We start from the raw sequence: 14,972 nt of genomic DNA, 5'->3' as shown, positions 1-14,972 counted from the left end.
GTTGAGCTAGGTGCTCAGTGGATAGTCAGAAGGACTTAGGTTCAAATGTGGTCTCAGATACTTCCTAGCTGTGGCCCTGGGCAAGTCACTTAGTCCCAAGTACCTTTCTCTTAATGCTTTTCTGCTTTGGAACCTATACTTAGTATGATTCTATAGTCATAATTAAAAAAAAAATCTGGGCCCTAATATCAGCTTTGAAATTAATTTTTTAAATAATATTTGAATAAATAACTTAATCACTACCTCAGTTGATCATGTTTAAGTCAGTTCAATGCTATAAGCATCTGAAGCTTCTGCTAGGTGCTGTGGTAGTTGTTGGGAAGTTAGAGATAAATCAGTGTAATTCTCATTGCTGAAGAAGGTGAATGAGTTCAGGGTGTGAATTTATTTCTTTACAAAAACATTGTGCCAAGTCATAGAGCATTGCCCCTTTCAAACCAACAGACAAACAAATGTAATAATCCCTATTGCCTTTCTTTCCACAGATACTCCATCATGTGTGCCACTGGGAAGCAGTTCCTTGAGTGGTTCTACCATTCACTGCCCCTCTGCTGCTGTCTGCATTGGAATCCTTCCAGGCCTGGGGGCTTACTCTGGAAGCAGTGACTCTGAGTCCAGCTCAGACAGTGAAGGCACCATTAACTCCACTGGAAAGATTGTGTCGTCGGTTTTCCGCACCAACACTTTCCTTGAGGCTCCGTAATTCCTTCTGCCCATGATTCCATTGCAGGAGGCTCCTCCCCCATGGGGTGGTCTGGACACTTCATTTTGCCATTGGGCATTACCTTCCTTGAAAACCTCCTTTGCCTGCTTCCTGTGCACACAGCTACATCTTTAACCTAGTCTAAGAATCTGCTAGAATCCATATTGGGAGCTAGATGTTTTGTTTTTGTTTCATACTCTTGGTACAGGGGACTGTACCTGTTGTGCTGTCTTTTCACTACTTGGCTGGGTATGGGGCAGGGCAAGTGAGAAACCTGCCGAGAGTGTCTCCTGGAACAGAAAACATCTGCTGGTTTTCAGAGGGCTTGATTATTTTTTCCCTCCCCAGCAGATCTAAGGCAAAGACAGTTATTGGACAGCTATTGTTTGAATGTTCTGTTACGGCCAATTTTAAAGCATCGTTTTGTTACACTGCATTTTGGAGTGTGTGGGGGAAGAGCACTGATCCAGGTGGTAAAATGGAACACTCTCCTGACACTAACCAATTCCTGATGTCGTGTAACTAAATAAAAGATTCTAAATTCATATCTGTAGTGGGTGGCTCTTATCACTCATTTATTATTCATTCTTATACTTGGCTATTCTTTCGATTTCCCCTCTAATCCTTCCTTCCAAGCCCCAAACAAAACACCTAAATGACTAGTGAGATCAGTGACATTTCATAAAGGCTGTTGTCTTAAGTTAGGCTTTCTTTTGCTCAAGAGTTGAGGTATACTTGAATCTTTTTGCTTAGTGCAGTAATTCAAAGAATTTGGTGAGTATTTATTAAATACCTACCTATTGTGTACCAGGCACTGAGGGTTGATTAATAGAACTTCTTCAATCATATTCATTAACAAAAGCTGCCAGTAGTCCTCTTGAGAATGTAGCTTACTTGAAGGAGCTTATAGAATCCAGCAAACCCTAAAAGGCTAAACACAAATGACACACATGCTTAGAGTGTCTAAGCAAATGGCATATGACTCAATTGAAGTCATTCCCTTGATATGAGAGAGAGTTTTGACTTTTAACTGTTAACGATATTTTTAGGACATAAATTGCTAAGGGATCCACCCTTAAGCCCTTCCCTGTGCCGATGCCTAGTATATCACTGACTATATCAGGTGCTGATGCTTCATTCCCTTCCATGCCAGAAAATCTCAGGGGCTGTGGTGGATTACTCCCTGGATTTAGAGGAGTAGGCAGTGTTAAAACATCTGAACGATGACTTAAGCCTGTTTCGTTTGGCCTCTGTCAATTATTTTTCCTTTAGGTGTCAGCCCTAGACTCACACAACATACATGTGCCCATAATACACTGATATATCAGCGTTGGCAGGTTGAGGAAGTATTCAGCTCTTCTGTGGGTAGGGAGACCTTTCAACCAATTTTTCTCTCCATATTTTGATTTCTATGGCAGATGGCAATTCCCCTTCATCAATAAGCTGGCTGCTTGTAAATTCCTTCTTTCCTTCTTCAGAGATACAGTATGCTAATTGTTGCTTGGCTTTCAGCACAGGCATGGTTGCCCTGTCTTAAACAGCTGTTTAGGTAAGATGGTGTGCAAGCATGTCCTGCTGCATATGGTTGTCTTTATGGTAGCACTGTTGTGATTCCAGCATGTACATCCAGGAGCCTCAGAATTTGTCACAGGGCACAAAGTTGTTGCCCTTTTGGAATCTAATCTGCGCTTACCTAGGATTTGCTTTTGATATTAGAGGGAGCTTAGAGACAGATGCAGTTGCTAAAAACAATACATACATAAATTGAAATATGTTCAGTAGGCATTTGGAGAACAAAATCTACATTATTTCACTATCTTCATTGATGAAGAAAACAACTAGAGAGAAGGAAAGCTCTTCCTGCTCTATTTATGCTTAATATATCAAAAGGGATTATGAAACTATGATCTATATTTCATATTTTTTTCCCTGTACTCATTAAGCATATCCTTGGCCTTGGATCAAAACACAGTATTTGTAATAATGACTAATAGGAAAGTGAAGTTTTGATGATTGGCTAATAGCTGAGGCAGCCTTAACAAGTGTCCATTTTATCTTGTGGATTTGATTCAGAGATGAATAAAGACGAAAAGCACAAAGGGAAGCCTTTTAAGTCATGAAGAAAAAGTTTATAAAGCAATCAGCAAATATAGTTCAGCTTCAGATCCAACTCAGCTGGCTAATTAGAGATGAAAAGCCTGGCTCATTAATTTAAAACACCTGTATCTCCCAGACTTGTCTTCTGAAGGACTTTCCTATGGGGCGCACACCCTTTCGGGAAAGAGGCAGTTCAGAGTTTGTTAATCACAACACTGCCATTATTTGTAAAGGAATGAGGAACTTGCAGGTGGTAGTTCCACCTCAAACTCTACTGAGCTTAACAGGGGATCGTAAGTATTTGATTTGAATAAATTCTCAGATCAGCCATCAGACCAGCTTGTGGATCTTTTCTAATAGGAAGCCATGGCAGCTTTCTATGCCACCAGACATGAAAGAATTGCTGTTCAAAAATGGCAAAGGGCAAAACCAACCAGCTTAATCTACTTCCTTGCCTTCTGAGCTAAATGCTAATTAGTTTGGGACAAGCAGTTCTTTGGCTTCCGCATTTTAGCTGTGGGTATGTGACTCAGCTGTTGCCTTAAACCCCTCTGGAAAAAAAACAAAAATGCGAGCTCCTTGGCTCTGCAGTCATCTGGACTCGAACATTTTCTTGATTTCCTTGTGTCCCCAGCTCACTTAGCTGCTAGAGTTCAGTGGGAAGCAGGAGATTTCGCCCTTTGTCTGCAGCTGAAGGTTATGTGTGACAAGCCAGTTGCACATCTGTTCGATGGTGATCCTGGCCAAGGTTGGCACTTTGCCGTTCACCTGTGTGGCAACAGTCTGCAGACAAGGATAGGTGGTGGTGGAGTTACAGTAACAGCTAGAACCTAATGGCCCCATTAATCTCTTGTCTATCTCAAAGAAGTAAGACAAACAAAGGTTTCCTCCCAAAACTTCTACCTTTCAGTTAATCGGAATCATCCCCACAATCAGATTTGGAAGAGCCTTTAGAGTGCTGTATGAAGCTTTGTAGCATTCAGTTTCAGAGAAGGGAATGTGGTGTGGGGGAAAGAGCCAAGGAGAGGAGTCAGGAGGTATTTGGGTTGAGATTGTCCTTCTTTTTCCTCATTGACTTTATTTTTATATTGAACATTTGACATGCTTTGTGGAAGAAAACATCCATAGCTCAGAACTACAGGAAATACAAGTGCCATACAAATGGTTTCTTTTCTTTTTTTTAATTTTTTTTCCAATTTAAACATTATTTTATTTGGTCATTTTCAAACAATATTCCTTGGAAACAAAGATCCTTTTCTTTTCCACCTCCCCTTCCCTAGCCAACGCACGATTCCACTGGGTATCACATGTGTCCTTGATTCAAACCCATTTCCATGTTGTTGGTATTTGTATTAGGGTGTTCATTTAGAGTCTCTCCTCATTCATGTCCCTTCGACCCCTGTAGTCAAGCAGTTGCTTATCTTTGGTGTTTTTACTCCCACCGTTTGTCCTTTGCTTGTGGATAGTGTTTTTTTCTCCTGGAACCCTGCAGAATGTTCAGGGACATTGTATTGACACTAATGGAGAAGTCCATTACGTTCCATTGTATAAGTGTTTCAGTCTCTGTGTACAATGTTTTCCTGGTTCTGCTCCTTTCACTCTGCATCACTTCCTGGAGGTTGTTCCAGTCTCCATGGAATTCCTCCACTTTATTATTCCTTTACAATAGTATTCCTTCACAATAGTATTCCATCACCAACATATACCACAATTTGTTCAGCCATTCCCCAATTGAAGGGCATCCCCTCATTTTCCAGTTTTTGGCCACCACAAAGAGTGCATCTATGAATATTCTTATACAGGTCTTTTTCCTTATTATCTCTTTGGGGTACAAGCCCAGAAGTGCTATGGCTGGATCATAGGGAAGACATTCTTTTATTGTCCTTTGGGCATAGTTCCAAATTGCCCTCCAGAATGGCTGGATTAATTCATAACTCCACCAGCAATGAATTAATGTCCCGACTTTGCCACATCCCCTCCAGCATTCATTACTTTCCTTTGCTGTCATATTAGCCAATCTGCTTGGTGTGAGGTGATACCTCAGAGTTGTTTTGATTTGCATCTCTCTGATTATAAGAGATTTAGAACACTTTTTCATATGCTTATTAATAGTATTGATTTCTTTGGCTGAAAACTGCCTGTTCATGTCCCTTGCCCACTTATCAATTGGAGAATGGCTTGATTTTTTGTACAATTGATTTAGCTCTTTATAAATTTGAGTAATTAGACCTTTGTCAGAGGATTTTGTTATGAAAATTGTTTCCCAATTTGTTGCTTCTCTTCTCAATTTGGTTACATTGGTTTTGTTTGTACAAAACCTTTTTAATTTGATGTAGTCAAAATTCTTTATTTTACATTTTGTGACTCTTTCTATGTCTTGCTTGGTTTTAAAGTCTTTCCCTTCCCACAGGTCTGACATGTATATTATTCTGTGTTCACCTAATTTACTTAGAGTTTCCTTCTTTATGTTCAAGTAATTCACCCATTCTGAGTTTATCTTGTTACAGGGTGTGAGGTGTTGATCCAAACCTAATCTCTCCCACACTGTCTTCCAGTTTTCCCAGCAGTTTTTGTCAAATAGTGGGTTTTTGTCCCAGAAGCTGGGCTCTTTGGGTTTGTCATATACTGTCTTACTGGGGTCACTTACCTCAAGTCTATTCCACTGATCCTCCTTTCTGTTTCTTAGCCAGTACCAAATTGTTTTGATGACCACTGCTTTATAATAGAGTTTGAGATCTGGGACTGCAAGGGCACCTTCCTTTGTATTTTTTTCATTATTTCCCTGGATTTCCTTGACCCTTTGTTCTTCCAAATGAACTTTGTTATGGTTTTTTCTAAGTCAGTAAAAAAATTTTTTGGAAGTTCAATGGGTAAAGCACTAAATAGATAAATAAGCTTGGGTAGGATGGTCATTTTTATTATATTGGCTCATCCTACCCATGAGCAGTTAATATTTTTCCCATTGTCCAAGTCTAGTTTTAGTTGTGTGGCGAGTGTTTTGTAGTTGTGTTCATATAGTTCCTGTGTTTGTCTCAGGAGACAGATTCCTAAGTATTTTATTTTGTCTAAGGTGATTTTGAATGGGATTTCTCTTTCTAATTCTTGCTGCTGAGCTGTGTTGGAAATATATAGAAATGCTGATGACTTATGTGGGTTTATTTTGTAACCTGAAACTTTGCTAAAGTTGTTGATTATTTCGACTAGCTTTCTAGTTGATTCTCTAGGATTCTTTAAGTAGACCATCATATCATCTGCAAAGAGCGATAGCTTGGTCTCCTCCTTGCCTATTTTGATGCCTTCAATTTCTTATTCTTCTCTAACTGCTACTGCTAGTGTTTCTAGTACAATGGATAATGGGCATCCTTGTTTCACTCCTGATCTTATTGGGAATGCATCTAGTTTATCCCCATTGCAGATGATGTTAGTTGATGGTTTTAGATATATACTGTTTATTATTTTTAGGAACGACCCTTCTATTCCTATGCTTTCTAGTGTTTTTAATAGGAATGGGTGTTGTATTTTATCAAAGGCTTTTTCTGCATCTATTGAGATGATCATGGGATTTTTGTCTGTTTCTTGATATGGTCAATTATGTGGATGGTTTTCCTAATATTGAACCAGCCCTGCTTTCCTGGTATAAATCCTACTTGATCATAGTGAATGATCCTCCTGATCACTTGCTGGAGTCTTTTTGCTAGTATCCTATTTAAGATTTTTGCATCTATATTCATTAGGGAGATTGGTCTAAAGTTTTCTTTTTCTGTTTTTGACCTGCCTGGCTTTGAAATCAGTACCATGTTTGCGTCATAAAAGGAATTTGGTAGAACTCCCTCTTTGCTTAATATGTCAAATAGTTTGTATAGTATTGGGATTAGCTGTTCTGTGAATGTTTGATAGAATTCACTTGTGAATCCATCAGGCCCTGGGGAACTTTTCTGAGGGAGTTCTTTGATGGCCTGTTGGATTTCTTTTTCTGATATGGGATTATTTAAGAATCTATTTCTTCTTCTGTTAGTCTAGGCAATTTATATTTTTGTAAATATTCATCCATATCACCTAGGTTGGCATATTTATTGCCATATAGTTATGTGAAGTAGTTTTTAATGATTGCCTTAATTTCCTCTTCACTGGAGGTGAGTTCCCCCTTTTCATCTTTGATGCTGTTAATTTGCCATTCTTCTTTCCTTTTTTTAATTAGATTGACCAGTACTTTGTCTATTTTGTCTGTTTTTTCAAAGTACCAGCTTCTAGTCTTGTTTTATTAGTTTAATAGTTCTATCACTTTCGATTTTATTAATTTCTCCCTTAATTTTTAGGATCTCTAGTTTGGTTTTCTTCTGGGGGTTTTTAATTTGTTCACTTTTAAGTTTTTTGATTTGCATTTCCAATTCATTGATCTCTGCCCTCCCTAATTTGTTAATATATGCACTCAAGGATATGAATTTTCCTCTAAGTACTGCTTTGGCTGCATCCCATAAGGTCTGAAAGGATGTCTCACCATTGTCATTTTCCTCAATGAAATTATTGTTTCTGTGATTTCTTCTCTAACTAACCGATTTTGGAGTATCATATTATTTAATTTCCAATTAATTTTTGATTTGGCTCTCCATGTACCCTTACTGATTAATATTTTTATTGCCTTATGATCTGAAAAGGTTGCATTTATTATTTCTGCTTTTCTGCATTTGAATGCCATGTTTCTGTGACCTAGTGTATGATCTATTTTTTTGAATGTGCCATGTGGTGCTGAGGTGTATTCCTTTTTGTCCCTATTTATTTTTCTCCATATGTCTATTAACTCTAATTTTTCTAAGATTTCATTCACATCTTTTACCTCTGTCTTATTTATTTTTTGGTTTGATTTATCTAAATTTGATAGTGGTTGGTTCAAGTCTCTACCCACTAATATGGTTTTACTGTCTATTTCCTCCTTCAATTCTTCTAGTTTTTCCATTAGAAATTTGGGTGCTATACCATTTGGTGCATACATGTTGACTAGTAATAATTCCTCATTGTCTATACTCCCTTGTAACAGAATATATTTACCTTCCCTACCCTTTTTGATCAGGTCTATTTTTGCTTTGGCTTTGTCAGATATCATGATTGCAACTCCTGCCTTCTTTCTATCAGTTGAGGCCCAGAAGGTCTTACTCCATCCTGTAATTCTAACCTTGTGAGTATCAACCTGCCTCATATGTGTTTCTTGAAGACAACATATGGTAGGGTTTGGGATTCTAATCCATTTTGCTATTCGTCTACGTTTTATGGGTGAGTTCATCCCATTCACATTCAAAGTTACAATTGTCACTTGTGGATTCCCTGGCATTTTGATATCCTCCCCTAATTCTGACCTTTCTTCTTTAGCTATAACCTTTTAAACCAGTGATTTACTTTAGATTAGCCCCCCCTAGTCCCCTCCCTTGATATGCTTCCCTTTATACCCCTCCCTTTTTGTTCGCTTCCCCTCCCCCCTCTCCTTCCATCCCTTTTTATATTCCCTTCTCCCACCCCTCCTTAATTTCCCCTTCTCTCTTACCCTATTGGATAATATAAAGTTCAAGATTCCAATGGATCTAGATGTTCTAAGCTCTCAGAGTTGATTTCACTGAGAATAAGGTTTGAGTAAATACCAATTAGCACTTTCTTCCTCTCCTCCCTATAGGAAATTTCTTCCCCTCCCCTTCCCATGTGTATCTTTGTGCAAGAAAGATTATTCTATTTAGTCTTTTTCTATATTTCTTGAAGTATATCTTAGTACCATCAAAGATTAACCCCCTCCCTTTTTATTTCACCCCCCCCTTTCTCCATATTGTCTTAATGCCCCAATCATTCCCTATGCGTGATTCTTCTAACTACTCTAATGATGCATATAATTTTTGAGAGTTACACATTACATTTTCCCTACATATTAATATATATAATTTGATAGAAATGTAATCCTTATAGAAGAGTTTGAATAAAAGAAAAAGATAACATTTTTCTCCTTTTCCCTTTCCTTCATATTTACCTTTTCAAGTTTTCCTTGCTCTTTGTGTTTGGATCGAACTTTCCACAGAGCTCTGGTCTTTTCTTTACAAAAACTTGGAAATCTTCTATTTTGTTGAATGCCCATACTTTCCCCTGGAAGTATATAGTCAGTTTTGATGGATAGCTGATTCTTGGTTGAAGACCCAGCTCTCTTGCCTTTCTGAAAATCATGTTCCATGCCTTATGGTCGTTCAGAGTGGAAATTGCAAAGTCTTGTGTGACCCTGATTGACATTCCTTTTTATCTAAATTGTCTTTTTCTGGTTTCTCGTAAGATTTTTTTTCTTTTGCTTGAAAGCTTTGGAATTTGGCAATTACATTCCTGGGAGTTATCTTTTGGGGATTTAGTGTAGAGGGTGTTCTGTGAACTCTTCCAATACCTGTATTGCCCCCTTGTTCTAGAATCTCTGAGCAGGTTTTTTTGATGATATCTTGTATTATGATGTCGAGATTACTATTTATTTCTGGCTTTTCTGGTAGGCCAATTATTCTCAGATTGTCTCTCCTTCCTCAATTTTCCAGGTCTGTCACCTTGTCAGTGAGATACTTAATGTTATCTTCTAATTTATTAGTCTTTTGGTTTGCTTTATTAATTCTTGCTCTTTTGCAAGATCATTGTCTTGCAAGAACCAGTTGCCTGATTCTGACCTTTAAAGCCTGGTTTTCCTTTTCAGTTTGGTCTATCCTGGTATTTGAGGCTTCAAGCTGTTTCTGTAGTTGCGTTTTTTCGTGCTTCAGATTGCTGAGTTCCTTTTGCATTATTTCCCATTTTTCCTGCCAGAAGGCTTCCATCTTTTTGGTAACTTCCAATTTAAATTCTTCAAGAGCTTGTGGACAATTTCCATTTCTTTTGGAAAGTTTTGAAGCATTTGTTTGCGCTTCCTCTTCTGCTATTTCATCTGTTTTTTGTGTTTTCCCTCCATAAAATGTATCCAAAGTCACCCCCCTTCTTCTTGCTTTTCTTGGTGTTGGGGTACAGTTTGCCATCTCTGTGGTTTTTTTTCTTCCTCCCCTTTCCAGTCAGAAATCTGAATTAGTACTTGTTCTCAGTATAAGGGTTTAATGGTCAAGGCTTTAGTCTCAGGCTAATTCTAGGTTCTCTGCAGCTGCGCTGTCTTCCTGGGGAGGCCCAGGGAATGCCCTCCCCTGCCTGCCGGTGTTTTGGGAGTTAGTGCTCTCAGGTGAAAGTCTTTGGTGGTCTTAGCTAACTCCCAAGACCTGTGGGTGCCTCTTGCTCACATCAGGGGATCCCTTTGCGCACTCGGTGATTATAGCTTGCTAGTTCTGGGAGCCTGAGATCTGTGCTCCCCTAGCCCGCCTGCCGGGGTTTCGGGTGTTAGTAATCTCAGGAGAAGGACCTTGCTGATCTTATTCAGGTCCCCAGACCTGGGGATGCCCTTTGTTCAGTCCTGGGGTGCCCCTCCCTCACTTGTTGATTCTGGCCAGTGCTGACTTTTAACTCTGGCTCTGGCTGTTTGGTGGGGGAGGGGAGGGTGGGTCAGCTTTTCATTCCCTCATATTGTGGAGGTGCCGGAATCCCACCTACCTTCAGAGATTTGCCTTGTTGTGGGGTCTTTCTGTTTGTATGAGAATGGTTGCTTTTTATTTTGGGAGGGTCCTTTGCAGTCGTCTGTGTCATTGGGTCTGAGGAGAGCAAGTAAGCCGTGTCTACTCTGCAGCTATGCTTACCTGGAAGTCCCACAAATGGTTTATTTTCAAGAATGAGCCCTCTGGGGTATGAAGCACTCAGTAGGAGCAGCAGTCCTGGAGATCAGAGGCTTGAGATGGTGCAGTGCAGGCCAGCAGGTCACCTTCCCTTTTTGTCTGTGTGGCCACTGGTTAATCCCTTGCTGTTTTCAGCCTTAATTTCCTTCTGTGTACATGAACATGATCCTACCTGGAGTTGGCCTACCTCGCAGGGTTCATTGGAAGGAGGGTCTCTGTATCTGTGGGAATACCTGTCAACCACTTGGTAAGTTTGAAGGTGCTCTGCAAATGCCAAAATTTTAAATTCAACTGTTAAGTAGTTTTTGCGGAGGAGGGCTGTGTTCTTGGTATATGGTTGAAGTATGTGCCTCTAGAGTTCATAAAATACAGAACCGTCATGGAACTGCTTGTCAGCTGTGGGGAGGGGGGTAAAAGAATCATGTAACTATGGAAAAATATTCTAAATTTGAAAAAAAAAAAGGAAAAACACATAGAATCTCCAGAAGGGGAACTCTTAATTTGAAAATGCTTCCATATAGAAAGTTAAAATAACTTTTCCCTATTTACTTAGAATTTTTCCTCTGAAAAGTATAATCAAAGACTCTTGAAACACATGCCAGGAAACAGCCTCTGTTCCTTATCAGAAAGGTGATTGGGAAAAGCATCTTCATTAATAGCATCAAAGAAGTCTTGTCTAGTCATGTCTTCTACTTTATCTTTCAGCCTGTCATCCATAAGCAATGAGACCTAACTGACAGTTATGAATGCAGACTTTCCAGCTGTCCCCATTGTTGTCTTTATTTTAGGGTTGTGGTTTGGCCTCCTGAGTTATTTGGAGCTTTGTTGGGCATAAGCCAGAAGAACCAACTGCAGGAAGCACTTGCATTGAGAAAAATATGATCTATTTTCTGGGTTAGGTCATTTTCCTAAAGAGCTACTGCCAAGTTTGGGGAATCAGTAAGTGGAGTTATGCTCACATTTCCATGAACAATCTTAAGATCTTACAGGAAGTCTGATCATTAAACAAATAGGCCAATTCTGGAGAGGTTTTGGAGAGCCCTTCCACAGGGGCACCTCCTTAGCGGGGCTGGTTGTAGTTGTCTCAGAATGAGACACCACTGGGGCAATAGATGGTGGTCCTTCAGGGTGAAAATCAGCACCAGCCTTGGGAAAGAGTTGTGGGAATAAAAGGTTCGTGTTGTAGGACAGAGACTGTAGAAACGCTAGCTAGGGTGGATACGTCACGGCTTGTCAGACTTGCAGGTAGGAGCCTGTATAAGTTTTCTCCTATTTCTAGCAGGTAGATTTTGAAATGACTGCCCTGGAAGCAGAGGGTAGTCTATTTCCCCATCCCAAGGACTAAAGGCTGTTCGTCAAGCAGAAATTATGACAGGGACACTTGAACTGTCCCTGTACAAACCAGTGTGTGGAGGTTCAGGCTAGGGCCTGTATGCAGCAAAACAAACATTGAAACTACAGCTCCTCAGATATTAACCACCCCTCTCCCAGAGGTCTGTCCAGGAAAAGCAGCTGTCATGGGAATGTCAGAGTTTCTTTATTAACCTGAGTATAACAAATAGAACATGTACACAGTATAAAAATGAACAGAGCATGAGAGGTTAACACAAATAACGGATAGACCTTTTTTTTTTTATCACATATAGCTAGTTGCTTGGAAAAAGCCAGTTCTGATTGTAAAAATTTATTCTCTTTAACAGTTCAACAGTTCTTCCACTAAAATTGTACAAAGTACATTCAATACTTGAAAATGATGGTAGGGAAGAAAGGGGAGTGGCCCTGCATGGCCTGGTAGGATCAGGATTGGCAAATCTGACAAAGGCAACCCAGCTGTGTTTGGAAGAGAGCAGGGAAATAGTCCAGTTGTTTTAAAAAAAAAAAACACCACCAAAAAAACAACAAAAAAGCCAATTTATTTAAAAAAAAAAAACACACCAGTGAAGAAGTCTGGCACACGTGCACTTTCCTTGGGGAACTGCGATGGGGTTTGGCCGACATGCTAATGCTGGTCCTGAAGGGAGAGGAGGCGGCAGGATGCTATGCAGGCTCGCAGTTGCTGGGCGGCAGGTTTTTGTGTTTGAAATACTGCACAACTTGCTGGGGCAGCTCCGCCAGCACAGCTTTAGCCAGAGTTTCTTTAGGTGCCTAGAAGGAGAGAAATGGCACAATCTGTGGCTTCTCTGATGGGCCATTTTATAACACAGGAAGGTCATGAAATAACTTCAAAATATGTAGTCCTAAAGAGAAGGTTCCTCCTTTCTTTGCACAAGTGGGGGACTATGGTTGTGGAAATCTACCTACAATGTCAGACTTGTATGATATGTAAATTTGCTTTGTTGAACCCTTGTTTTTTTCTTTATTATAAAGGCTAAGAGAGAGGAGGGGAAGGACATCTTGGGAATTAAAGGTGATGTAAAAACTAAAGATATCAATAAAACAAAATGTTTACTCCCTGCCCATATTCCTATCCCTTTCCATCACACCTCTGGCATTTTAGAGGAACCCTGTTGGGCTTCTACCATCTTCTCCTCAGTGACTACTTTAAGTAGGAACAGAGACATTAGTTTCATCCCTGGCCATTAGGTACAATAAAAGAGAATACTGGGAAGGAAGGGGAAAGTCTATACTTTGGCAAGAAAGTTTTTTTGGAGAACTAAAGGGGAAGATAAAGGGAAACTTGGCTCAGTGCTTAGTCTCTCACACAAGGCCACCATGAAATAAAATTACACAAAGTGTGAGGGACCCAAAACAACACAAACATTCAAGGCTTGTCCACCAAATACGAAGCTCATTTCACGGGAGGCTGAGGGGAGCAGAGCAGCTTTCACTTGAACTTTCTACTTGGATCCCTTTGGCCAGTAAAGAATAGACTTTTCTCACTATTAGAGTGACAAAGCAGTAACACAGTGGCACACACATATAGTGACATACATACACTTAGTGACATATATAGGGTCATAATGACAGTGACAATCTCACACACACACACACACACACACACACACATAGTGACATAACAAGGGTTTTAGCACAATCCCCAACTTGAGAGATCCCATTTTGTTTCTGGCAGGGATCCCAAAGTCATCTCTTGCTCTCATACATCAGTCTACATTTTGTCTATGAAAAGCCAAGGCTAGGATGACAGGAGGGAAACAAATGGACTCTCATAACTATCATTACCTTAGAGGAATCCCCAGAGGTTATCGCCCAAATGTGGAACCACCTCTAATCCAGCCCTTTCAGTTATGACTCAGTCCTGCTCTTAGATGTGTCCTTGGTCACCTCGCTGACCCTGATTAATGCATCCACCCCAACTATCCCCTAATATAATACACAGACCTTCATAGAAGAAATTATCCCCCTCCTCAAGATAATCCATACACCATTACTGTACTATCCCATATACCCACTATTCTCTGTTACATAGCTTCTCGCAAAGTACACCATGATCACTCTTGGGTCCATACCTCTGCTCCTGCTGTTCTCACAGGGAGTGCCTTCTCCTTTCTCTAATTGTTTTGATTTTGTTTTATAGAGTATTGCTGTCTTGTGAAGTCATTTGCTTCTAGTTGCAGGATTCTAATTTTTAAAGACTGAATTTCAGCCCTGGCTTTTTGGTCATCTTTCTCCTTCTGATCTGATTTTCTTTGTAGGTCATCTTTCACCTTCTTTGCCTCATTTTCAAGCTGGATAATTTTGATTTTCAAAACACTATTTTCTGTTTCCAGATGACTTATTTTGCTTTTTAAGTTCTTTTCCCAATTGTCTTTAACCTCTCTTAATTGTTTTTTGAATTGTATTTTGAGTTCTTCCAAAGCCTGTGTTCAATTTCCTGGAGTTTCTGTGTTTTTGCTTGGTGTTCCTTAATCCTCCTCTGTTCCATTTGCTCTTTGGTCATTATCTGGATAGAAGGTGTGCATTGTAATTTCTTTTTTTTTTCTGTTGCCTACACATATTTTTTCCTTCTTTCTCCCCTGTCATCTTGCTCCTCTGATTATTTGTTGGATCTGTGGGTTTGGGCTACTTTGTCCTGAAGGGGCTTCTTTTCTGCTCTGCTGATTAACTAAGTTAGGCTGACAGTATTAATGAGCCCCGAGGCCAGATCTTCCCTAGCTGGCAGCAGAAGCTGAAGGTGTAGGTGAAGGGAACTATTCCAGCCTTTGTCCTGGGATCTGAGTCAGCTGTATTCTTACAGCTACTCTCAGTGCAGTGTATGGGGAAGGGGCATTGGAGCTTGAGCTTCCCTGGCCTCTGAAGGTTTCTTATCTGCCCTATTGATAAGTTTAAGCCAGGGTGAAGTTGATCTGCAGAGCTGAATGTGCCCTGAGGCCAAAACCTCTCAGCAAGATGGAGTGTCTTGGCTGTGACTAGTCTGCCTGCTCTGTGCTTCTCTTCCAGCTGCCTCCCCGCTGCCTGTGTTC

General features: G+C 40.1%; 2 protein-coding genes across 8 annotated transcripts in view; one reads left to right on the top strand and one right to left on the bottom strand.

The window, feature by feature from the left end:
* The window catches only part of PSME3IP1 (proteasome activator subunit 3 interacting protein 1), a 36,469-nt gene extending 35,221 nt beyond the window's left edge, over positions 1-1,248 (top strand). For all 4 annotated transcript variants that reach the window (XM_056812345.1, XM_056812344.1, XM_056812342.1 and 1 more), the window contains one exon: positions 486-1,248. In XM_056812345.1, coding sequence (XP_056668323.1) covers positions 486-703 — 218 coding nt within the window. In that variant the 3' untranslated portion in view covers positions 704-1,248. The remainder of the gene's footprint in view (positions 1-485) is intronic.
* Positions 1,249-12,069: 10,821 nt separating this feature from the next.
* CPNE2 (copine 2) overlaps positions 12,070-14,972 on the bottom strand; it is a 124,411-nt gene continuing 121,508 nt past the window's right edge. For all 4 annotated transcript variants that reach the window (XM_016422791.2, XM_016422795.2, XM_056812337.1 and 1 more), the window contains one exon: positions 12,070-12,696. In XM_016422791.2, the coding sequence (XP_016278277.1) occupies positions 12,589-12,696 (108 nt within the window). In that variant the 3' untranslated portion in view covers positions 12,070-12,588. The remainder of the gene's footprint in view (positions 12,697-14,972) is intronic.

The sequence above is a fragment of the Monodelphis domestica genome, chromosome 1 (assembly GCF_027887165.1).
Source record: "Monodelphis domestica isolate mMonDom1 chromosome 1, mMonDom1.pri, whole genome shotgun sequence".
Classification (NCBI taxonomy): Eukaryota; Metazoa; Chordata; class Mammalia; order Didelphimorphia; family Didelphidae; genus Monodelphis; species Monodelphis domestica.
This window is presented reverse-complemented; position numbering and strand designations above follow the sequence as displayed.